The 25,823-nt window shown below is 41.1% G+C and overlaps 2 protein-coding genes across 4 annotated transcripts; both read right to left on the bottom strand.

Annotated features, from left to right (window-relative positions):
* Window positions 1-1,470: 1,470 nt before the first annotated feature.
* LOC109994070 (zinc finger MYM-type protein 4-like) lies at window positions 1,471-25,551 on the bottom strand. Of its 3 annotated transcripts, XM_065948559.1 has the most exons (28): window positions 25,041-25,551; window positions 23,942-24,037; window positions 19,017-19,623; window positions 17,532-17,693; window positions 17,298-17,374; window positions 16,749-16,901; window positions 16,209-16,447; window positions 15,787-15,985; window positions 15,500-15,703; window positions 15,070-15,220; window positions 14,874-14,989; window positions 14,157-14,339; window positions 9,236-9,386; window positions 8,912-9,084; window positions 8,672-8,816; window positions 8,482-8,574; window positions 7,492-7,523; window positions 7,028-7,172; window positions 6,224-6,336; window positions 5,878-6,103; window positions 5,573-5,803; window positions 5,264-5,373; window positions 4,962-5,136; window positions 4,186-4,337; window positions 3,982-4,096; window positions 3,632-3,880; window positions 2,963-3,089; window positions 1,471-2,839 (listed from the first exon to the last, which is right to left on the bottom strand). In XM_065948559.1, exons 1-28 carry the CDS (start codon window positions 25,362-25,364, stop codon window positions 2,590-2,592), a joined length of 4,998 nt encoding a protein of 1,665 aa, XP_065804631.1. In that variant the 5' UTR covers window positions 25,365-25,551; the 3' UTR covers window positions 1,471-2,589. The 3 variants fall into 3 exon arrangements, with proteins under 3 accessions (XP_065804631.1, XP_065804632.1, XP_029135779.2); XM_065948560.1 differs by lacking the exon at window positions 8,482-8,574; XM_029279946.2 differs by lacking the exons at window positions 23,942-24,037; window positions 25,041-25,551 and adding an exon at window positions 21,517-21,774.
* On the bottom strand, window positions 9,772-12,693 carry LOC109994069 (uncharacterized). Its single transcript, XM_065948562.1, has 2 exons — window positions 11,268-12,693; window positions 9,772-10,808 (listed from the first exon to the last, which is right to left on the bottom strand). The coding sequence occupies exons 1-2, from the start codon at window positions 11,496-11,498 to the stop codon at window positions 10,344-10,346; spliced, it is 696 nt and encodes a 231-aa protein (XP_065804634.1). The 5' UTR covers window positions 11,499-12,693; the 3' UTR covers window positions 9,772-10,343.
* Window positions 25,552-25,823: the final 272 nt, after the last annotated feature.

Raw genomic sequence — 25,823 nt, 5'->3', positions numbered from 1 at the left:
TAATTTCTGCTAAGCACACTGACAATTTAAAAAAAAATGAGCAAACAAAAGCCTGATTAATATGAATATTTGAGTCCCTATGCTGTATTTTATTGTATTGCAGTTCTGTAAAAAATGCATCAAAGCAACAGGAAGTGTTAGTCAACAGATAAGAGTTGTTTCTCACTGTTGTTTACTAAGTAACTTCTGCACACATGCCTTACCAGCATGCAAACAGGAACCAACAAGCAAGTTGTAAATGCATGCTAGAAGTTAGTAAACACTTTGACCATAGTTACTGAGATGAATATATTTCGATAAATATGCATATCTCTTTTAAACAGCGACGTTAACCTGTTTTGCTTTAATATCCCACAGTAGAAGCAAGAAGAGTATCAATTGAAGCTAATACAGTGGCGACCATCTTTCCTGTGTCTATCGTCTTTCCTGATGGTGCCTTCGCGTGGTGTCAGACACATCGGAAAAACGAGTTCCCGAGTTGTAAAAACACTTTGCACTTGACTCTAATAACACTGGAAAAAATATGTTTTTAGATAAAGATAAGATAAGATCAACTTTATTCATCCCAGCAGGGAAATGTAGATGTTCCAGCAGCCAGCAAACATACAAACACACAACACAACACATATATACATACATATCCCACCCATACAAAAAAACATGAGCCCACAATACATAGCCAGGATAAAAAAAAGCGGTATGGATGGTCCATGTGCATAAGTAGCTGTTACTCATAGATAACAGTACAAAGTACTAGCTCTGCCAGTGCATAGTATGATAGATAAATAAAGAATTATTATAAAAAAAGCAGTCAAGTGTGCAAATATACAGGTGCAAAATACAGTTTGATATATGCAGCTCAGGCTAAAGTTTAAAAGTTTAAATGTCTTCTGTCCTTACTTTAACGGGAGTCGTTATAAAGTGCAATTGCAGTAGGTAAAAAAGTATTTTTAAATCTGTCTTTGTAAATTTAAAGATTATTTTTATTCATTCACGTATTGCACATCAACTTTTTGCTTGCATAAAACTCATAAGAGACATTCACACATCTTCTTAGTAGCATCCACGCTTTTTTATTTTTGTTTTTATTTTATTTTTTATTTTTGAGGCTACAACATTGTGACTTTCCGACCTGCAATCACGTGAAAACACTGAAGTCTTCACATCGCGGACAATCCGAAGAGCACTTGAATGCAGCATGAGACCCCGTGACGTTGACGCTGCGGTCGCTACAATCACTGATGGAAACGTCACAGGCAAGAACGTAGAAGCAGCGAATCGGCGTGCGTGGTTGCCTTGGCTACAGGGACGGACAATGCAACGAATACACAGGTTTATGTGGTTTACGAGGACCTGGTTGTAGGTTTCATTAAAGTGTACAGACATCCTACAGAAAAGGGGAAATGTTTCAACAGCTAACAGCCTGTAAATCTACAGTTTAATTTACAACAACATTTTGAGACATTTGACAACGTTTTTAAATATTTTTATTACAAAAAAAAAAAGAACAAGCAATAGAAAATACTCAGAACCTTGGTGCCCATTTTCTAAGGTCTGGGGGTTAATATAACCAAGGTTTACACAAAGGGACTGTATTGGATATTTTTATGGTCAAGTGGCACTCAAAAAGGTTGTAAAATTGTCCAATGTGGTATAAAGAGTATCAGCGTTTATAGTGATAGAAGCTATAAATGAAAGCTTTATTATCTTAATGGTAGTCAAATAAACTCAAAACCGCTTTAACTTAAGATCTACTGGATATTGAGTTACAGTACATTACATTTTGTTTGCAATAGTGGACACAAGTAAAAGATCACAGTAATCGCACAATCAAGTGACCTTTCAAAGTTGGATAATCTTATGAGTAAAAAAACAAACAAAAAAACTAGGTTGTGTGGTTAGTTTATCTTCAACTTTTCACTATAGCAAGGTGGACCAGCCTCTAACACGTCTGAGATCGTCGATGAATTAAAGAATGAATTTTTAACAATCCTCACGAATAAAAAAAAATATATGATAATTTCTCTTCCACTAGAGGTAAATAATGGCAACGTTAAATTGTTAAAAATGAAACTAAACTGCAGGTTTGAAATTGAACACAAAGGGTTCACAGAAGATATTTTCAGTTTGTCTTGAAACAACATTTTTCATTGAGGTTATTTCAAACAAGGACAATATCACCCACAATTCCACAAGGACTTAAAGAATCATAACATGTGAACGATAACAAGTAGTGTTGATCGTGACAAGTAACCATTCAGCAGAACCCCCCCACCCCCCCCCCCCCACCCCAAAGGACAGCCATGTGTCCGGCTGAGCAGTAGTATCCTGCTGAGCCAAGTCCAACTTACCCGGACACTGCGTTTGACAAATTCTTCTTCTGTGATTCCTGATAAACATGTAGTTTTGAAAGCGTGACCTCTGCAGTTCAGTACATTGTATTCATGTATACAAGTGTGTATTAACATGTTTATCTCTGTTCATGTGTGTTTATTGGTTCTTGTTTGAATGTTTCAGTTAATCAAAAAAACATTTTCACAACAAGCTGCTGCACCAGTAAAAGGTCACTTCCGCTCTCACTGCTCTTCATCACTCTGAATCTTCCTCTTCCTCCCCGTCAGGTATAAACGGCGGATCTTCAGGTTTCCCCGCCTGCTTCCCCTCTCCCTCTTGCCACGTCTTGAGATGTAGCTCTCTGACGGTTAAGATGCGAATGAGCATGGCCTCCATTGTGCTGTCATCCAGAGGGGTGGAGGAGAACCACAGGGGGCTGTTGGGGACGCAGCAGCGCTCGGGGTGAAGGTAGAACAGGTTGGTGCGCTGCTTGACCGACTCCGAGCTGAATGGAAGAAATTAGCTGATGTCAACATGAACAAGAACTGAGGAGAACAATACATATCTTGTGTTTGATTAAAGTACTAAACACAGAATCAAATAAAGAAATATATAACAGGCAACACACCACTTGGAGAGGTAAAATTCATAGAGCCTGACTGGACAGCGGAGAGGGTTCTCTGTGTTCTCAATCATCTCCAGGACAGCCTCTTTATTTTCCTCCTCCTTTTTCTTTTTTGCTGGAACTTCAGGATCTGTGAGGGAAACAGCAGAAAACACATTGACACAATTTCTCATGTAATTATTCACATATGCACCTCTTAGCGGGAAGTTTTCCTGGTCAAACTGGAGGGTGGGTGGGGGATGGGGAGTGGGCGTAATGGAAGAAAGACGCTGCAGAAAGCGTGGTGGATACCTTTATATCAATGCTTTGGCGTATTGTCAGCGTCAAGGGACACAGAGCATACAACTGGAAAGCAGTATAGAATGAAACACCAGGAATAAGAAGATCACAATTTTTGTCTCTAATTTTCCTGAATATATCCTTCTGTGCTTTCACAAACGCTTCATACAAGCACTTTCCGCTTTTCTGCCTGGAAAAAACGCTAGGTGGACGTGGGGCCTTAGACTTTCCTTCATTCAAAGTGAGGTCCAGAAAAAGCACACTGATTCTCCCTCTCTATTACTTAAAAATACCACTGGGCCTCTCAGAGTGAGTACATAAGAGGAGCGTCTGGAGGCAAAACAGAAGGGCGTAAAATATATGGTATTACAACATGCTTTGTGGAAACAATACCTGATTCAGCCTCATTTATTGATATTGGAGGGTAGAAGCGCAGATAAGTGGTCTTGGTGTTGTTTGCGTTTGTTTTGGTGCAGCGCATGACGTGGGCAAAGGACAGCTGACGATGCTGCTCCACCGAGGTGAAGCCAAAGAATTTGCAGCAGAAAAAAAGCAGAGTGTTGAGGAGGACGATGGGGGAGTAAGCCCCCAATTGTTTACAGTCCCACAGATACTCCTCCTCCACACGGGAATGGATATAACCTGAAGAAACACAGAGAGAGGTCTGTTATACCTCTGATCAATACGCAATAATCGAGATGCTTCTGTAGGACATACACTGAGTAAAATGATGCATAACTCACCTTTTGCTGTGATTTGAGGTTTGAAACCTCTCAGCATATTAGTGAACTCAGTAGAGAACTTATTGTAGAACCGATCCATAAATATGTTCTCCACACGGCCGTTCTCAAACAGGTGCTAAAGAGAGGCAAAAGAGATGAGACTCATGTTTACAGAGGACCGCAAACCTTACCTGTTATCTGTTAAGTGTGTAAAAGACGTCTTACCTGTTGAATGCCGAGGCAGAGGTAGAACAGGCTGTCAGGGGAATACCGCTCTCCGGTTGGTCGCTTCACCTCACTGATGAAGCAACACAAGCCGTAGCTGAGCTCAGCAGTGGTGCACCGAAGAATATCCTCCTTCAACTCCATTGGACGAGCTGGAATCCATGATATAAGGTGTTGGAGAAAAAGGGTAAACACATTTATAACACAAAAAAAGAGAAAAAGAATCCAGAAATCTGATTTGTCTGACTACCCTGTCCATCCAGCCTGACGGAACTGTAACATATGTTAAGTTAGAAGTCGTCAAAATTGGATTTTAGAACTTTTCAACTAGTCTAGACGCCTACCCCTACCTCATGCCTGTTCTTGTTGAGATAAGTTGTGGTGTCCAGAGGTTTTTCTGGTCTGAGCCATTGGTGTTTCACACTTTTAGTAAAATTAGTAGAGTAGACTGTCGCTTCAAGCCGCGATATTTACGGCCCCTGTAATGTTTTGCCTTCAATCTGAATGTCGGGAAGGGGGGGAGAAAGTCTTCGGAGGTAGTAACAGAGGCAAACGCTTTCAGAGGAGCCGGGTGGGGAGTGTTTGTGCATGCATGTCGGACTGTGTGTCTGTATGTGGAGCTGCCGCCGTCTGAGAATTAATATGAACGTACTAAGAAAACAGCTGTGCTTAGTTGCGGCACTTTTGCAAAAAGAAAAGCAATTAATCTGTTTATTCTTCTTGCCGCACGTTTACTAAAAAAAAGTTTGAAAAAAAAAAAGGTTTTGTTGACTTACAACCAAAGCGTGGCTTCTCCACATTGGGCTGAGTTTGCCTCCACTGGATCCACCGTTTCCAGGCATCTACTCCATATTGACTCTTGAGTTTTGGAACTTCTACAGCCACGCTCTTGTTGGAAGAGCCCTTCTTAGACGATGCTTCAGCTGCCTTTGAACGCTGTGGCTTACGACCCTTGGAAGAAGCAGAGATATTGATTCAAATGAGACAAAAAAAAAATGCAAATATCTTTCCGACGTATCACCACTACACAAATGATTTTAACAACAAAGTTACTTTTTGACTGACTTTGTACACTTACCCTTTTTTCTCTAGCTTTCCTGTGAGCTTGTCGTCGCCGTGAAGTTGCAGGCGGAGGGCTCGGGGATCGTTGAGACTGCTCCCTCAGCCGGGCCATCCTCTCCAGAGTTTCTAGCAATGACACCACATAAAGCACCAGACCAAGTAAGAAACAAACCAGTGTTTGAAAGCCTCTCATATTTTTCTATTGCTTGAAATGCAACACTTAAAAAAACTCCAGTTAATGCATATAACAAAGGCAAAAAAAGATATAAAACTCAAATTAACTGAGTATTGACACGTTTTAGATTTAATAATCTCGCCAACTCACCAACAGTGAAGTCTGCTTCGATGTCCATGGGAGGCGGTGCTGAAGGTGGGGGCTCGGAGTAAGGCTCATTGGGCATGCCAACGGGAATGTCTAGAATCTGGTTGAGCTTCTCATTGGCGTACGGTCGACTCGGAGACTGGAGACCTGCGTCAGACGAGGCCTCCTCCCAGTTGTTGAGGAAACTGGCCAAATCTTCTGTGTCCATGTCATCACTGTAGTTGCTGTTGTGGTCTGAGAAACGAACCAGAGGTTAACGAGAACTCTTCAAACATTTCATGCATTACAGTTCAAACAGTTTCTCTCACCTTCTGGCGCTGGTGCTTCTTGTTTCGCTCTGTCTTTTTCCATCAGTTTCGCCTTCGGTTTCTCCTCTTTGCTGTTCTTCTCGCTGTCTTCTGCGACCATCTCAGCCATGAGAATGAGCTCTGCCTCGTAGGGGTCGGACGGGATCTTTTGCTTGATCTCCTGGATGGTTTCCACGATTTGTTCTGCGCTGTCCATGGTCACAGGGAGGAACATGGGTACGGGTAGCTGTGATAGAGAGAAGAAGAACAGCCTCAATGTTTGTTTGAGTAGCATATTTGTTGTCCAATATAGACATTTAATGACAACCAGAGGATGAAATAATGAAGCTGAAGGAGTTTGACGTACAGGTAATGGCAGGCCGACAGGTTTGGGTGTTAGCTGGCTGTACATGCTCATGGGTACAGGGATGTACACCGGGACTGGGATAGGCACAACCATGAGTCTAGGAAAGAGGTCATCTATAAAGAGACAAAAATTAAGTAAGAAAAAACAACGTCAGGGATCTTTAAAAACATACAATCTAAATTATAAATACCAAAACATCAGGAAATAAGAAGTCAGGTTATGTCAGCTCAGAATAAAACAGTATACTTGTACTGTAATTAACAAATAGAGACTTTGAGTTGAAGATGTATAAAGAACAGAGGTTGAGCTCCTGCGTGTGTGGTCTGTGGGTTAAACATTTTTTTTTTATTGTGCCTTTTTTCCAGTTTGCGATGGTTGCTGTGGGTTTGTGAAGTTCATATTGTTTAAAATGAGAAATTTAAATGAAGTAAAACTGAATTTCTGCACACTGAACCTAAGTTGCTTACTTCTACCTTATAAGAGCCAAACTAGGCAAAGCACATTAAGACCATAATACAGGTTCTACTTCCTAACTGACTATCAATAAGCAGTTATTAGGAGGGCAAAACGACCTATTAAGTTATAGACTGTGTTTATGTAGAATAAGGTACTAATAAGCGCTTAATAATGACTAATAATAGCCAGTATGCAACTAATTAGCATGCTAATAAGCAGCTTGGTAACACTGAATATTGTGACCTTATCAGGAGTCAGAACTTCTTTAGTTACTGTGTTTGTTTTCTGGGGTTATCTGGCTCAAAGCGACTCCGAGACGAGAAATGTTGTTGTCAGCGTAGACTTTACCCGTTTGTGCTTCGACGTCCGCCGTTTGTGTTTTACACGAGACCCCTTTGTTCTGCACCAGCGGTCGACAGAGCACGGCCTTGTTCTTCAGTATTTTTTGAGGAGGAGGAGGATGAGTTTTTACTTTATCCGTCTGAACGCTGATCTGAAGGACAGAGACACGGCATACATTTAAAAACTCTTAAAATTGAAAATGTTTAAACCAAAAAATGAACCTCATCCACAGCAGAAATCATCAAAAGTGGATTTATATAAAGACAGGAGCGGATAGAATCACTCCCATGATTCCCTGCAAGCCTCAAAGTCATCTTTTGTTATTGTTTTGATTGTGGGCTCCCTGGCGGCGGACTTTACATACTGTGTCTTTAAGAGCAAGATTAAACACAAGCATTTTTTTCTGCTTGCACATATTATATTGTATTTTCACTGGATATAAAAACAGACAACATTCAATGTAAACTCACATGTCCGGAGTTCTTAGAGTTAGACGCTGTGCCTGTGGAGACAAAGCGTGACATAGTCAGAAGCAACACTTAAAGTGTGTTTTTCTCTCATGTTCTTTGACATACAAAATAATGAAGTAGTGTAATTTGCTTTTTGTCAGCAATCCTGAACTTGTCGTTCTAATTTGAACCCAAGAGATGCTTCGTTGTTCAAGAAGGAGGAGTGGGGAATGACATAGACGATGTGCATGTGCAGCGAGGGCTGAGCATGAGCCGTCGCTCAGCACATGCTTACTACAAATCTTTGTGGTTGAAAATCAGTTTTGACAAGACATAAAATAGGGATAAGACTGGTTTCAAAAGAGCTAATATGATACCAATCTCTGAGATCAGACAAGAACATTCCTACCAGAAAAACTTTTTTTTTTTAATCAAATTTTTGTCACAACATATTTTAAAACGATGTGTAATTCAATAATTCATTAATTCAATATTCCATTGTATCAAAAAGCAGCAAAGCTTCAAAACTTTACTGGGGCGGCAGTAGCTCAGTCTGTAGGGACATGGGTTGGGGTCAAAATATAGAAGTTGGTCTGGTAGCTGGAGAGGTGCCAGATCACTTCCTGAGTACCGTCGAGCAAGGCACAGAACCTCACTATGGTGTGCTTCCTGTGTAGCAGCCCCACTCTGAAATCTCTCCACTAATTAATATTTTGGGCCTAAGTGTGTGAGAAGCATGTCTCTGACTAACAGAATTTTAAACTAGAAACTATCTCAGGGGATTCATAAAGGATGTAAGCACAATCTAAAATTTGTTGGCAAAGCTTCCGTACCAAAATGTGTGAAGGAGTTTGCCTGCATGATTTGGTAAAATAAAAAATAAAAACAAGAAATAAGCCAATGATGGAAGTCTAGAACTTCTATTTTTGTTGCCGTGGTGTGGAAATTGTTTGATTTTTACTAGTCTTCTATCAAAGCTGAAAAATCTGGTGTGTATGTGTTTCTGTTTACTTCGGGTAATTCTCTCAGGAGCACTGGATTTCGCTGATGGAGGACCAGCAAGAGACATCACATTGGCAATGACCGGAGTGTCCTCTCCTCCACCTGTAGCACCAGAACACACTCTGACTATGACTTTGATGTCCTACAACATTGTTGATAAAAAAAAAACATGAATAAAACTACAAATAATAATCCTCACCTTTGAGTGTCTCGCTCGGCTTGGCCGCGTTTTCACAGCAGAACTGCAGCAGACACGTCAGGTCACAGTAGTGTTTGACCTCTCCCAGCAGGGGGAGACTCTGCTTCAGTTTTCCTTTACGGCCGCAGGTGTCACACTTTGCAACCTGAGAGGAAAAAAAGTGACATCATTACCGTCATCTTTATCTGCAGAGTTTGAGTCCAACCGTGGTTTTGAGAAACGGCACTGAGGTTTGCTTACATGACAGAAGAGCATGGTGTATTTGGACCGGCACTCCTCGGAGCAGAACTCCTCCGTTGAGCCTCCGTACTGAGCCGTCACCAGCTTCTTGGACGTAGAGTGGCAATAGACGCAGGCGCTGCAGTGTTTCCCCCAGCTTTTAGTCAGGTCGTGTCTGAAGAGGAGCATACAGCCTGAAGGGAAGAAGAGGAAAAGATTAGGGACACAATGGACGATTCACAGGCCTCTAAAATACAAAAAAAAGCTTTATAACTGTTATAAAATGTGCAGTTACAATCCTCGGAAAGTCAAATAAATCACTTTGATGAACTGATGTCCTCTTACCGTCGCTGCAGAAGAAGCAGTCTTTGTTGCTTATTCTCTTGACGTCTCTTGTGATCTTTGCAATCTTACAGTATTCACACAGGCTTGTCACAAAGTTAGCTTTCTTGAACTCGTGAGAACAGTCCATACTGCAGACAAACACCAACTTATCCTGCAAACACAAATTAAGGCGACCAATAAGAAGAAACCGCAATAAATGGGTGAAAACATGGATACTACAGCGGCATGCTCAAGGGGCTTTCCTGAACCTGTGTCGAGAGCTGGAGATTAATGAAACCTCCCATTTTAAAAATGTTGCTCGGCTCTTTCCTGTTCAGTTCCACATGTTAAAGGAATTTATCAATCCAATAATTAATTAGGAGGCAAAACACAAACACTTTACAACACTTGGTCTTTTCGGTTAATAGAGAACCGGCAGAGAAGATTTGGCAGGTTTTTCAAGGGTGCAACCCACATACTCAGCTCTGCTGCTCATCCCACAAATGCATCTTTATTACAAATGTGGCACCAATTTTTTATTTTTTTGCCATTTTGTGCCTTTATTGGAGAGATCGGACAGTGGATAGAGTCGGAAATCAGGGAGAAAGAGAGTGGGGAACGACATGCGGGAAAGGAGCCTCAGGTTGGACCCGAACCCGGGCCGCCCGCCAGGAGGACTGCAGCCTCCATACATGGGGTGTGCGCTCTAACCACTGCGCCACCAGCACCCCAATGGCACCGTTTAAAAAGGGAAATAAACAGGCTTTCCAGCGGTGTAAGATGCATTGCCAAGAAGCATTGTTACAAAGAAATAATCTACCAAAGACACATTTCCTTACTTTTTGTGAGATGTTTATTTCTTCTTATTCTTTATATTATTAGTACTTATTTACTTTTTATTTATTCTTATATTGTTTTATTGGCTCTGATAGCCTGCTTCTGTAACACCACAATTTCCCAGTTTGGGATCAATAAAGTAAATCTATCTTTCTATATTGCCAAAGATGTGCAATTCTCTTTATTAAAGTCAAAGCGTTTTATGTCAATATAACAAAGTCATAAAGCAGCATACAATAAATACAATAAAATATGTACAATTAAAGACATACAATAAAAGAATATCAATCTTTTACAACTGAGTTAACTGGCTCTGGTATGCTAAATATTTAGACAGGCAGTTGTCCACCTCATGCTGTAAATATGGCCGCACATGTGGAGGCAACTTCCGCAATCTTTTCTCTAAGTTCTTGCAATACATAGCAATGTCATCTGTGTCTTTCTCAGAAGCTAGACCCTCCAGGCTTTTTCTGATTGTCCGGAGTAAGTAAGCCGACTCCTCACTGGCAGACTTGTCGAGCATCCTTCTGCTTCTCTTCGCCCGAGGCCTGGGAGTTACCGACCTAGAGGTGGTTGGCAACAGCTCAGATCGAGAGTCCTCTCCACAGATGGTGGACTCTGCCAGACGAGTGCATGTCCCTGTTGTAGCCTCACAGACGTTGGGCTCCTTCAGAGAGGTGCTGGACTCCTCTAGAGGGGACCTGGTTCCGGCCTCGCTGCTGGTGCCATCAGAGGGCGAGTCAGAGTCAGCCAGTTTCTTTGGGAAAAAAAAAAAAAAATCACAATAAGGGGAATTTAACACCATGGATTCTGTTCACCAAGCATCCACAACAAAAGCAGAGGATTGTTATCGTTGGGTTGAACGATACCCTGAAATCTGGGCCAGGGTGTGGTCAGGTGTGAAGTGCCCAGTGTGAGTACAAGCTTCCCTCACTGTATAAACTTTTTAATGATAAGGCTATGGCTGTATTCAGATGCTAAGAACACACTTCATGGCAGATTGTGGAAGACAACGTGAGAGTAAAACCAAGTTAAGGTCTGAAAGGCTACATGTAAAAAAGAGGCAGAACCCCCATCTGGACAATCAGCGGCCACTTCATACAAAGTCATATTAAAGTTTTTGTCATGTAGCAGATACTTTTACCCAAAGTGACTTTACATAAGTAAATGAAAGAAGCAAGAAACAATGTTTTATTTTACTGAATAGTTAATTTACCCTGATAGCACGATTTGAACGGGTCTTCCTCCTCTTTGTGTGTGGCTCCAAAAACTGCAGCCGGTTCAAGATCCACTGCTGCCTGCTACTCTTCTGGGCTCCAGAGCCTCCAGGTGGAGCAAGTCGCTTGTAGCGGGCGTACTGGGTTCTCAGAGAATCCCACCTCTTCTTGAGCTCTTTCTCTGTGAGACAAAGACGCATTTTTAAATATTGTGCCCACGTCCAAATCATGTCTATACGCAGTGCCAACAAAGGCTATTTTCAGTGGTGGATTAAGATATTCTACATAAGTTAAAGTAGCATTTCCACAGCGTAGAAAAACTCATACAAAGGAGTCAAACAGCAAAATGTTTAGTTAGTAAATGGCACAATTTTACATTAGCGTTAATACTCAAATGTATACAAAGTTTGCTAGTTATAGCACTTCAACACAAACCGAGGTTGAGAGAATAACGTTAAAGGAAGAATATGCGATTTTTCACACTTAAATTTAGCAGAAATCAAGTATATCCTCTGAAAATAACTCTGAGTAATGACTGTCTACAATGAGTGTGAAACCCGAGTCCCGCTATCTGTGATGTTTGTTGTTTAATTGAGGGACTAGAGAAAAGAAGAATAACATACTGTACTCCCTGCTTATTTGATCGCGTCATTTAGTGTAAATTTACACGCAGTGTGAAGATACGAGCATAATAAAGATCGTAGTTGTTTTGGTTTCATGCTAGTGCTCACTGGATCAAAAAGTCGCATATTCTTCCTTTAAAGAGCCCATATTATGCCCTTTTTGGGGTTCGTATATTTAATCTATGTACCTACTTTTGTACGTTCACAATAGCTGAAGTTAAAAAAAAGTGTCTGTTTTCATGTACTGCTCCTCCTTGCTCCCTCTCCGCTCTGAGTCCGTCAGCTACACTCTGTTGAGCCCACACTGTTAGACCCCACGTGGGCCAAGTCTGCTCTGATTGGTCTGCCGATCCGCTCTGTCGTTATTGGTCAGTTGCTCAGCACGGTTCTCGGAAATGTCCCGCCTCTTTTACCATATTGGGAATGCAGCCACTGGCTCCGTCCGAGGGGAGCGTAAACATTAGCACCTTAGCACTACTGTGCTACCGCAGGCTACGGTATATTGTGGGCGTGCTACAGAAGTTAATGGGCGTGCAACATGAGCTGCTGTGCTTGCCACAACGAGCCAATGGGCTTAGATCAGTGGTCTCACACTGACAATGACGTCGGACTGACTTTATCGAGGGGGGCTAGAACCGAGCATTACATGCAGCTAATGCTACAGCTAACAGGAGGACGTAGGAGAAGCCACGTTTCCGTGGACTTTGAATTTTTGCACATAGATGTGCCTAAACATGCACAGGACACTTGGAAAACACACTAAAGAGCATATAAAACCAGAAAAAGCATAATATGGGACCTTTAAGGGCATTTAACAATAACACAAACAATAAAGAAAGATCTCAGTGACGATGAAGAAAATCTTACCTGATATAATCATTTTATTTACGATCTCGAGCCACAGTGCCGTTTTAACCTCTCGGTTGGCATAACGTTTCTCTGTGATGTCGTACAGAGATGGCCTCTCCTGGATCATTGCGATCAGCTGTTCTTCTGTTTCTACCGTCCAGAACGCCGTGTTGTTCTAATAAAATATTGTGATCAGATGAGATGATGACACATGTGAGATAAGCGGTCCATGTGTGCGCCTTCTTATTACATCCATGGTAGTGTGCCCTCTCGACTGAAGTCGTTTAGTTGCTTTCATCACTTCCGTTTTTCTTCTCGTGCACCGATTCGCTTAGCTGAGCAGCCGATCGGAGAGATTCCTCTCACCAATCACGCCGGCCAACAAGATTCAACATTTTGGATCGGCCCGAAAAAAGGGTAGCGATGGGTAGTGACGGAGCCGGACACACAGCAAAGACTAGGGCGACGATCTCCTTGGTGTGTCGGGACCTTTATTCTACAACATGCCCGTTTTTAAATTTGTTTTATTGCTGACCTTGAAGAGAACTTTGTAACTCGATTTTGAAGAGTGCACCACAAATTTAGGTTATTATTATTATTATTATTATTATTATATAGAGCTGCTTTTAACGATAAATTCTAAATACAGAGATTAAACATTGGTCAGTGAGTACATCACGTCTTCATAACTCTCAGGGCTGAGATTGTCCTTGTGGCAATATATTTAGATAAGACTTTTATTCATCGACATTTGCAGCTTAAACAATGTCACACAGCTCTTGAATTTAGAGTGTAATTTTTAATTTGTATAGTTTTTTTTCTCGATCGCAGACACTTAATATTCCGCTTTGACTTGGATGGTGACCGTGAAAACAGACGCTACAAAATGTAGAAACACTTGTTGGCATGTTTTTTAAGATACACCGAGTTAAAACCAATTGAGACTTCTGCAAAAGTCCTCTCACTAAACGTTCCTTTAAAATGATTTTTTAAACAGCTCAGAGAAAAGCACAACAAATGTCAGAGCCAAATGCAAAACTAAAATTTGTAGTCAATCATTGTACTTTTTCATTAGTGGATCAAAACGTTTTAAGTGTTGTAGTTTAAACGTTATGCTATGACGAGAATAGATCTGCCTTGCAGCCGTTCAATTTACGTGCACCATGGTCGTAGCGGTGACTGGCACAGACAGCAGCGACTTGCAAGATATGCTAAAAATCTTTGGACAAAAGGATTTAAAGCTATTGAGTCCCACATGGAATTTGAAAAGTACTGAAGCTACGCAGTGCAAAACTGATATTAAATGTTTTTTTTGTTTGTGTCTTTAAAAGGTTTTTGAAGAATACAATTTTAATTAAAAAGTGTCGGGGGAAATAAGAGCCCAAACTCACATTGGAGCTTATTTTTAAAAGTTACCTTGATCTGGATGACTTCAGGTTTGAAGGTTATGTTGCTTTTGCACTGGGCACAGTTCAGTTTCTGTGATCCTTTGGGGACGTCATGCTGAGGCAGCAGAGGCTCGACGGGCTGGATTTGTGTGGATCCGATCGGCAGCTTGGTGAAAACATTCACCTGCTTCTGGGACTTCTTGAACTTTTCCTGCGCAGAAAAAAAAACAGAAAACAGAGTGAGGGGGGGGCTGTGAGTTGAATTTGACTATGGTGAAAATAAAGAGAAGGTGGATGGAGGTTTTTTTCACTTCTTTGTCTTCTCGGGACATTGTCAGTAAAGAAGATAATTTATAACGGTTGTTTTTTGAGTTTGTGGAACTGAAAAGGCCAAATTATTTTAAATAATTTCTTAAAATGTCGGCGTGCAAATCCGTTGAATGTACCATCAACGGGCTGCAGATTTATATCTTTGGACTCTTTATTCGATATGACTTCCCAATAGTTACATTGCTGATTTTACCAACTCCTACCTGAAACAACCATGCCTACATTTAAGAGAACCGTGTTATGAATGGATGAGGATGAGTTTTAAGAGTATAACCCAGAAGGAGATTCACTGATGATGAAACAAAACAAAAAAAAATACGAGGGAATCAAATCCAAGAACGAGATAAAACAACACAAAGATAAGTGAGTTTATCCGGCCCCACACCCGTACCTCTTATGCGTCACCCCTCTTTACCTGAAAAGCCATGACGCAGGGAAGAGTGCAGAAGTTCCTGATGGAGGTATCCGACATGGCCAGGTGGTAAGCAGGAACCGTGTTCTTCCCACAGTTGTCACAATTCATCCGAGAACCTGTGGAACAGCGGAGAGTTTTATAGAAACAGAAACCGATCCAACAGAGAGCATGCACATGAAGAATCAACTCGCCGTACCTGACGCGCTGACGGTCTGGACCTTGTACGCCATCACACAGCTGCTGCTACAGAAGAGGTTCACCGAATCGTCTCGGTTTTTGTTGTCGACCATTTCTACCAGCGGCCGGGGGGTTCGACACATCGCACATGCCAGGGTTGTCTTTGTTTTCTAATTTAAAAAATACAGCATATGTCAAGTCTGGTTATGGTAATGGTACATATTTGAACCGGCGACCTTTCAGTTCCTAAGTCCCTACAGCCTGAGCTACTGCCGCCCCCATGAATGGAGCTCAAACTTAACGTTAGCTAACAATCTGTTTGTTTATTTTTGGTCAATAGTCAACACTCAAACGTTGATTCAAACGGGTCAAGCTGACCCTCAGTAATGTTGACGAAAACAGAGAAATGTAGTTTTACTTTTCTCTTCTTCTTCAAACATTCTTCATACCTGTTTGTACTTGGCCAGACAGTCGAGGTTGCACAGAGTTTTGTTGCTGTCCTCCAGCTTCAGCATGATGGGTTTGTTGTGGCAATACGAGCCGCAGTTGGCACAGCCGGCCATGGCGAGGTTGTTGACTGTGCGGAAGCGGTTAAAGCAGGCGTCGCTGCAGAGCTTGTGGACAGAGCCGCTCAGGATCACCTCATGTTTGCTCTGCGGGGGGCACAGAAGATCAGTGAGTCTTATTTGACAGATCAAATCTCCATCATGTAGGAAGACGGTTCTGTTTGACTTACCACACCGAATCTGGTGCACATGCTGCAGAGGGACGGCGGTGCTGCTGGCTGAGTGGTTTCTGGGCTGTTGGGGAACACCTTGAAGGGCGCCGGGTTTTTCTTGAAGTTAAAGGCGGTGAGGCAGGTCTGACTGCAGAACTCCTTCATGGCTCCTTTGTTATCTGGAGCCAGAATGACGTCCTGCGGCCGCAATATCAACCTGAGGGGACGAGGAAGGACGAGATAAACACGGTTGGTTAGAGGTTTGTTTTTTAAATTCTGACAGCAGATCATCTATAGATGTACAATATTTACTTTTCTGTATAAATAGAGAGGCGATGTTTGCAGTTTCTGTCACCGATTCAAGAACACTAATTTACATCAGCCGTGTCTCATATGAACGAGTCCAGCGCAGGTTCTGAATTGTTTTGAGTTCGACTCACTTCTGGCAGTTGTGGCAGATCTTTGTGTGTCCGAGGCCCGTGGGGAGAGACGTGGTGAGGCAGGAGGTGGAGCAGAAGAGCGCCGGGTTCCCCTTCTTCTGGAACGCCGTCTGTCCTTTTGAAAGCAACTTCTTGCAGTTGGAACAGTACATGAGCGCCGACGGGGGGTTGATGACGGGCAGCGACGGAGATTCTGCAGCTGGAGTCACGGAGAACACCGAGCCGATCCTCAAGTCCTCCTGTCAATAAAAACGCTGCGATCAGAGATTCTGGATTCATTCGATCCTGACTGAAGGTCATTTAACCTTTAACATATGCAACATGTAAAAAGCTATGAAAATGTTTTGCTTTTTTCATCCCCATGGGTACGACTGAGAGGCCCCCACCCCCGTACTTCATAACCCCCCACTGGCTCCCCATCGCCCCGCGTATCCACCTCAAACTCCTTACTATCACCTACAAAGCCCTCCTCGCCCTGAGACTGATGTATGATGTAAATGGCTGAATGTTTGAAACTTCAGATGGATGTTTGCTTCACACCTTTGCCGTGTTGGGCTCGTCCTTCACGCTGGCCGAAGGCGTCGAGGACATCTGAGCCAGTTCGTACTCTTCGTCTACCGGCTCATCCTTCACCTTCACCAGAGGCGGTGATGGAGAGGAAGGGACGGGCTGAGACGAAGAACGTAACCTTTCCTACAACAGGAGGAAAAAGAAAGAAAAACTTTGTTATTGACTTCTTTCTGTCAGGCTGAAACTGGACAAATTGGAATCAGACATCTGAGAAACAGCAGTGAAGGTACACCTTTAACCACAAGCCTGTTTTTAAATAACTAGAATAATAACTTCATTTATATAGCACCTTTAAAAACAGATGTTTAGAAAGTGCTTTGACGGACAAAGCAATGACGTAAACTCAACATTCAGGCAAGAGAGAGATGTCTACAAAAAAAACATCAACACAGGGAGAGACAAAGACGAGCTTTAAAGTGATCAGTAAAATCAGAAAGTGACAGGACGCCAGAGGAGGGAAGCGAGGACAAGAGTGATGTGATGTCGTCTGTTAAAACCAGAAAGGCAGAATTTACTTACTTTGTCAAATCGAGGTTGTGACAGCTTCACGACTTTCATCCCATTCATCACGGTTGCTGGTGATGAGCTGTCCCTCCCTAAAAGAAACAGACATTATGAAACTTTTAACAAAGGTACAACGTCAGAAATAACTAACTTTTTGGGATCGTTTACTGTCTAAGTGTGAGTTAAGAGTGAAGGTGTGAGTTAACCTCCTGAAGAGAACAGCTGTTCGATGCTCTTCAGGTGACTCACCTGTGCTGGCTGTGGCCTGAGACGATGGAGACGAGCTTGACTGCGTCGAGTCCAGAGCTTTTTTGACTTTCTGCACTTTTTCCTCTTCTGAAGTCGATGGTAACACGGTGGGCTTCACATCGGCTTCCTCCTCCACAGAGTTGCTGTCCCCTGCCAAAGACGCTGTGAGGACATGTTGAGAATGCAGAAATAAAGAGGGCTTCAGGAAAAATAAACAAGTTAGTGGTTCTAAATCTGGTTTTCAACAGAAATATAACAACCTGTTGAAAACCTTTTCAGTTATGATATAATTATCAGCTGGAGGATCAAGATTAGCAGCTGGTGGCACTCGTTGATCCAGTTAAGAGGCCGATGAACCATGACAGTAAAGCGTGCAGAACAATGAGGCTGCTCTGTTAAAGCAGAGCAGGTGGATGAAAAGCCATCTCTACGCTGATTTTCTTCCATTCACTCCTTTAAAATAACTTACAGACAAAGCCAGGTGCATTTTGTGCTTGTTTGATTCAAATTGAAAACCTCAATTTTCTCGTTTCCATGACTACTCTACAATAAAAGTCTGTGTGACACCAGCATCAGTACAGGCAAAGGAATGACAGATATCCATTTAGAGGCTGTGTTGTTTTTTGGATTATCTTCAAAATCACAGCACACAAGAGATGCAAAGACAAGAGAGCGAGAGAAAAACAAGATTTAGACGTTTGCTACGTCTCATTTTTAAACTGAAGCTTCTGGGGATGTAAAAATGAATCGTCAAATCGTGATTAATCGATTCAAAGGTGTCAAGATTCACATCGGTACTCCGAGAAATGAATCGCAGTAATACGGTGAGCGTCAAGCAGCTGCAGAGCAAGATTTAGCAATTGAGTACGCACCACCGCCTTTTAGAAAGAGGTGAGAAGATAACAGATGAGACAAAAACTGTGAGCAAATATTACAAGAAGACAGAGAACTACACAAATAGAGCAACCAACAGGATGCAGCATTTAATGAGAAGCTCCAATCACCTCCCCTTGTTGAGAGAAAACCACACTTGCCAAACCACACTGACAAGCGGGTTAGAAGCCACTAAAGGAATCTTTATCAGTCATCATTTGTCTACAGTCTCATTTTGTGAAATAAATTGTGAGTTGAGTGAATCGTTACATCCCTAGAAACATTTTTAAAATGTGGGAAATGTAGTTAAGCGTCTGTAATGTCTTGCTCGTGCATATTGGCTAAGTCACACAATTAACTGAGCGAATGAGGTACGGTGGGATGTGAAGGAAGGAGAGGAGCAGGTATGTGTGCTGTGTGTGTGTGGGTGCAAGGGGAACAGAGTCAAGACAAGCAGGCTAAGTTGTTTGGTCACAAACTAAGATAAGTTGGATAACCTACAGACAAGTTTGCAGAGTACATCCGTGTTGTGCTGCAAAAAACTGAACTTTTGCTTCATCAATGAACTCTTTTTCTTTTGCTGATAAAAGTGATCGGCAAGCCAAACTTTACCTGAACGGCTGTTATCCACATCCATTGAACTATTCTCTTCCTCCTCTTTCATCTGGGCTTCTTGTTCCACCTCGTCCACTGCACCGATGTCCATCATCTCATCGAGGTCGTCAGCTCCAGAAACACTCGTATTACAGCCAAAAGAGCGTTTTTCCAGCTGTGCGTCGACACTCGACTCCGTCTTTCCATCCTTGTTTTTCTCTGTGCTGTCATTCGGTCCTCGAGGAGCTTCCTTTAAGTTTTTGTCTTTTAGTCCCTCGTTCTCTTCTTCTAACTCAAACTCTTCTTCAGTCTTTACCTCAGGAGTCTCTTTTTCAGAGTCTGAGCCTCCCGATTCATCCCCTTGAACGACGACTTTGGTGACCGTCTCTTCTGTGAAGGAAGACGACTGTGACGGGGACACAGGAGAGGAAACCACACCGGACTCAGTGTCTGCGTGTTCGATTTCTTCCTTTTTCATTTCTTGTTCAGCAACAGCGCCATCCTCTGCACCATCATCAGGGGAATCAGTCAAGGCTCTTTGTGTAATCTCTGGATCTCCACCACCCACTGATGCTCCTGACTCTGAAACAGCCTCCATGGACTCTCCGTCTGTTCCCTCCGTTACCTGTGTAGGACAAAAGACAATAAACACGGTTTTTTAGAGGTGTTGTGCTCATTATTTCTTGTGTTATTAAAGATGGAGGCAGAAGAGAAACATCATTGGTTTGTCCAAGAGTCAACTAAACCGAATTGTCGTTCTGGAAGAAACAAAAAAATCATGTTTTCACACAGACACATTGAAAACCTTCAGAGTTAACAAAGAAAACAACATATGTCATATTGACAAGTTGCACAAAGGTCTCTTCCACCTCGTATTCTCGTGTTAATCATCATTGGAAACAGAAGTTATCAGACCAGGTTGGTTCCCCAAACGTGAGGAGCAAAAGGTCACATCAAAAACTGTTTTATTCCCAGTATGCATTTTAAACAAGGATAGATAAACTCGTCTACTGTCTACTCGCCGTTATATTGAATAGTTTCTGCTGATAACATGTCTACACTCATGCACTTTAACTTACAGTATCACTGATTGCACATCTCCCTATGTCAATACTGTCCATTTACGACTCTGTTTTTGCACATTTACATTTAATCTTTCATATTTAAGACTAGTAATGCTCAGTTAAATCCTGGTTGTATATATTCACATTCTTAGTTTTGATATTTTTAGTACTTATTCACTTTGTATTTAATATTATATTGTGTTTAGATTTGCTAACATTGTGTTTTTTACTCATATTGTGTGTTTGGATAACCTGCTGCTGTAACGCCACAATTTCCCACTTTGGGATCAATAATCAGTAATTCTATTCTTTTCTATTTTAACCTGCTTTGCACGTGTGCTTTTACCTATTTGTGGACTTCTGTGTATGATCTAGCGTGAGTCTAATGGGTGTGAATGTTTATATGTTGTGTGAGCCTCTAACAAAGAGTCATTTTCTGTCACATTAACGTTTTTTTTTAAATCTTAAAGCAAACCAGAATTCAACTATTTCAGACAGTTTTACAAATACTTAGTTTGACGATGGCTTCACTAGAGAGCTGAATCTTGATCCCAAAGACAGAAATGATCTTATTTACGTGTACAAATCCATCCATCCACTATGTAGCAACCCCATCTATGCATTGGGGATGCTTGTGTGTGTTTGCAGGGCTGGTTTACTGTGTATTTATTCACCTGTTGCTTTAATTGCTTTGACAACCTGCTGCTGTAACATCACCATTTACAGTTTGAGATCTTTATGGTCTAATTAACTGATGAGTAGCTTGATTAACAGTGAACGCAGACAACACTGAAGATGGATTTAAATCTTAAGTTTTCACAGAAGCTGCAGGTTTGAGGTGTTACCTACACACACACACACACACACACACACACACACACACACACACACACACAGGTGAGCAAGTCCAAAGCACTGACAACCAACAACATGCACGTCCTGTCAGTGTAGTTGTATGATCTGACTGTCGTGCAGGAAAGTGAGCTTGTTGTTTACAAAGCGTGCAAAACGTCGGCTGTTCGTGCAATGTAAACACACACACACACACACACACACACACACACACACACAAAAAGCAAAGCTACGGCAAGCTAGTTCAGTCAAACCACAGCTTAAAGCAAATACTAGTTAATAAGAGCGCAGTTTGTGTTTAAAACCCTCGTCGAAGTCAATTAATTCAGCAATGTTTTGACAGCGTGTTGCCTAATAAAGCGACCTGTAAACACCTGTAAACACCTGTAAACACCTGGCTAACATGTGGCTATGCTCGCCCCTCTGCCTGCACATTAGCGCGCTAATGTTAGCTAGCTCGTTTGTTGACACTGGCGACCAGTTAACGAACTTCTCTGCCAATAAATAACCACACGTGTTGAATATACTGTCAGTGTGGCTGTGTCTGAACACAAACACGTTATAAGTAATGCACACAGGCGTAACAACGTGCAGAACATTACCGCGCCAGAGACTTGCACACACGAGTCTTGATTGGTGGTCCGGCCGAGCTGTCCGTCGCCACTTTCCGTAGTCGCCATCTTGGCTCCAGAAACCCCCCCCCCGCCCCCGATTTTTTTTAAAGTTTAGAGTGTTATTGGTTTGTTTGGAAACACGGATGTGCAGGTGGAAGGGGGTTTTGAATGATTCCTGTCTGCATGGTTTGCATCACGTCTAGTTCGGTAGAGAGAGCGGTTTTTTTTTTTTCCTCTTCTTCGGTTTTGCCCTTTGGCGGTTGTTAATCTCAGTGAGTTGATTACTGCCCCCCTGCGGTGAAACGTGTGTACTGCTTCGATGAGCGATAACTGGCAAAAAAGTATAGAGAGAGATAGAGAGAGAGAGATAGATATATATAGAGAGAAATAGAGAGATAGATAGATAGACAGAGAGAGAGATATGGAGAGAGAGATAGATAGAGACAGAGAGAGAGAGAGAGAGAGAGAGAGAAAGAGATAGATAGAGAGAGAGAGAGATATGGAGAGAGAGAGATATATATAGAGAGAGATAGATAGATAGATAGAGAGAGAGAGAGAGAGATATGGAGAGATAGAGATAGAGAGAGATATGGAGAGAGAGAGAGAGAGAGAGATAGAGAGAGAGAGAGAGAGATATGGAGAGATAGAGATAGATAGATAGATAGAGAGAGAGAGAGAGAGAGAGATATGGAGAGAGATAGAGAGAGATAGAGATAGAGAGAGATAGAGATATGGAGAGAGATAGAGAGAGATAGAGAGAGAGAGAGATAGAGAGAGAGAGAGAGAGATATGGAGAGATAGAGAGAGAGATATGGAGAGATAGAGATAGAGAGAGAGATGGAGAGATAGAGAGAGAGATGGAGAGATAGAGAGAGAGATAGATAGAGAGAGAGATGGAGAGAGATAGAGACGGAGCGAGATATGGAGAGAGAGAGATATGGAGAGAGAGAGAGAGAGAGAGAGACGGAGAGAGAGAGAGAGAAAGAGAGAGAGGGATAGAGAGAGAGAGAGAGAGAGGGATAGAGAGAGAGAGAGAGATAGATACTTTATTGATCTCGAGGGAAATTCAAAGCGTCCAGTAGCAGGTTACAAAGACATGACATGAAACATTTGTTACAATATAAACCGCAAAACCGACGCCCCCCCCCCCCCCCCCCTCTGCTCCCCTCCCATACATATATATTTAGAGAATACCCCTAGATGAATCAAACTTAAACTGTGCAATTAAAAAAAGACTTATGTATAAACATATCTGTATCATAAATGCAAATAGATAACAGCATGCCGCACCACATTGGGTTTCACTACAACTGAAATAATCTATATCAGGATTTTCTGAATCAATATTGAATTGGGAAAAAATATATGTAATCCACTGATGACTCAACCCAGCCCTAGATTCGCTTACAGTGTAAATAATTAAATTTAACTCCTTTTTTCAAACCCCTGAGTGTTGATTGTCTTTTTTTTAAAACTATTTTTTATTTGAATTTTATTTGATTTTGTATATGTCTATATGCTGTATCTGAATTATATTTTTGTGTTTACACGCATACATTTCTGTTTCGTTTTGCAAACATGTTGCTGCAGGAGCTGGTTTGATCCCCAGCTCAAAATACTCCTGCTGCTTCGTCAGTGGCGTATGCATTTGCATGAATGGGATTAGTTACTGATGATCACTTTACATCGCAGCCTCTGCCATCAGTGTGTGAGTGTGTAGGTGTGACCTGCGGTGTAAAAGAGCTTTGAGCATGCTGTGAGGATGCTTTCAAATGTTACATCTGTCACCAGTGCATACTTTAATAATTATGTGCTTTATGTGCTTTATGTGCCAAAACAATAATTAACCATTTACCCCCCAAGGAAAAAGTGCTTTGGTATGGAGGCTCTTCCTTTTGCCTGGCAGTAACCCTCCCGGTCACTGCAGACCCAATAATCTGCACGTTTTAGTGTTTACTTTCTACAGGTGTGTTTGGATCCATTTGCAGAATAACCAGTCACAACTCCAATGAACCAAATATATAAAATGCAATACTGCCAAGTGTAATATTCAAATCTTTGGACATTATATTTGAATTACTGATCCAATAATGACAGCTGACTGAATACTGTTTAATAAGGTTTGATTTATTGTTTCCACCTGTAACAGGGTAAACTGTGCAGATGATGAAGAAAAGACATCCAAGATTTCATCATCATCAATCTAGTCTTTTGTCTGGCAATGAAAAAAATCCAAAATAATTTTCCAAAACAGTCTTTATTAACCAGAAACACACTGAGGCCTCTAGTACTGTACTTGGGCATGATGACTTTAAAACAAACAAGAGGTTTCTTTTCAATTTTAAACTCCACTAATTATTTTCATACAGTCGTTTTAGAATTACTTTTGAAAGAATATGATGACAAAACTTACAGACTGTGCTTGGACAGAGGCAGGTATTTTGTCCGGTGTTGAGGTGAGCAGGCATTGTTCCTCATCATCATCATCAGCAGCAGACGTCGTTGGAGTCTGAAATGCCATACGTGCAATAAAGTTAAAAACATTTCAATAACATAACTATTCACACACAAAACAAAGCAGATTTACATTGATAACAGCTAACTTATAAAGAACTTATACGTGATGTGCTGCTTTACTGCAGACGACTGTATCACTGTGTGTGATCAGAAGTATGGAGAACGAGATCTGACAGAAGTAAAAATAAATAAATAAATAAATAAATGTATAAATAAATACAGGAATAAATAAATAATAGAATGAATAAATAAATAATTAATTAAATGCGTGAATAAATAAATAAAAACTGGTAAATAAATGGGACATAAATAATTAAATGTCTTACATTTATTTCTACATTTATTTATTTATACATGTATTTACTTCCACATTTATTCATTTCTACATTTATTTATTTCCATATTTATTTATTTCTAAAAGACATTTAATTATTTATGTCCCATTTATTTACCAGTTTTTATGTATTTATTCACGCATCTAATTATTTATTTATCCATTCTTTTATTTATTCCAGTATTTATTTATACATTTATTTATTTATTTATTTATACTTCTGTCAGATCTCGTCCTCCATACAGAAGAAGAGTAGAGAGAGTCTTACCTTTCGGCGAACTCGTTTGAAGCGTTTAGAGCCGGATGGCACATTAAATGCGTGAATAAATAAATAAAAACTGGTAAATAAATGGGACATAAATAATTAAATGTCTTAAATTTATTTCTGCATTTATTTATTTCCACATTTATTTATTTCTACATGTATTTACTTCCACATTTATTCATTTCTACATTTATTTCCACATTTATTTATTTATAAAAGACATTTAATTATTTATGTCCCATTTATTTACCAGTTTTTATGTATTTATTCACGCATTTAATTATTTATTTATTCATTCTTTTATTTATTTATTCCAGTATTTATTTATACATTTATTTATTTATACTTCTGTCAGATCTCGTCCTCCATACAGAAGAAGAGTAGAGGGAGTCTTACCTTTCGGCGCACTCGTTTGGTGCGTTTAGAGCCGGATGGCACATCTGGAAAGGTGAATATCGAAGGGATTGCGGTGTCCTTGAGAGCGGTTTTCCTCATTCCCAAGACATTAAGTTCGAAGTCTTCCTGCTTGAAATGGAGACTGCAAACCCTGTGGTTTTTCAGCTGTTTCATTTCGGTGTCCTTTCCAAACATCGGGTGGTTGATAGCCCGCAGCCACTGTTTGCATCGCTCCACATCTCTAGCTGGTAAGTGATGAAAACTTACTACTTGTCCTTCTCTTGTTCTGATTGAACATCCGGGTACTAAGCAATAATTCACCATTTCGAAAGAATAACTACTGAGAGTGCTTCAGAAGTCTTGATGAATTTGCAAACTAACTTGTCACTAGAATTTGTGTTTGAACTGAGTTTGGCTCAGTCTGTCTGTATCCGAAGTGCCAAGTACCTACTCAGTCTGTCAGTAGGCAGCAGACAGTACCTACTATCTGCTGTATACTGTTTAGTATCTACTATTCAGTATGCAGATATTTGTTCCTACTTCTTCTGATTCATTCAGTATGGAAGTGACGTCATTTACGTTTCCTGAACCGGCCGCATTCACCCGTTTTTTTTTTGTTGTTTTTTTTTGTGTAGCTTTATTCAAGAAAAGTAATGCACATATACAGTCAGGTAAACAAAAAACAATATCACAATGTAAATCAAGTAAAAGACAGATTAAATAACTAAATAACATACAGTACATAAAGGAAAGTACAAATGAAAGACAGTAATATACGGAATA

This window comes from Labrus bergylta, chromosome 19, assembly GCF_963930695.1.
Source record: "Labrus bergylta chromosome 19, fLabBer1.1, whole genome shotgun sequence".
Taxonomy (NCBI): Eukaryota; Metazoa; Chordata; class Actinopteri; order Labriformes; family Labridae; genus Labrus; species Labrus bergylta.
This window is presented reverse-complemented; position numbering and strand designations above follow the sequence as displayed.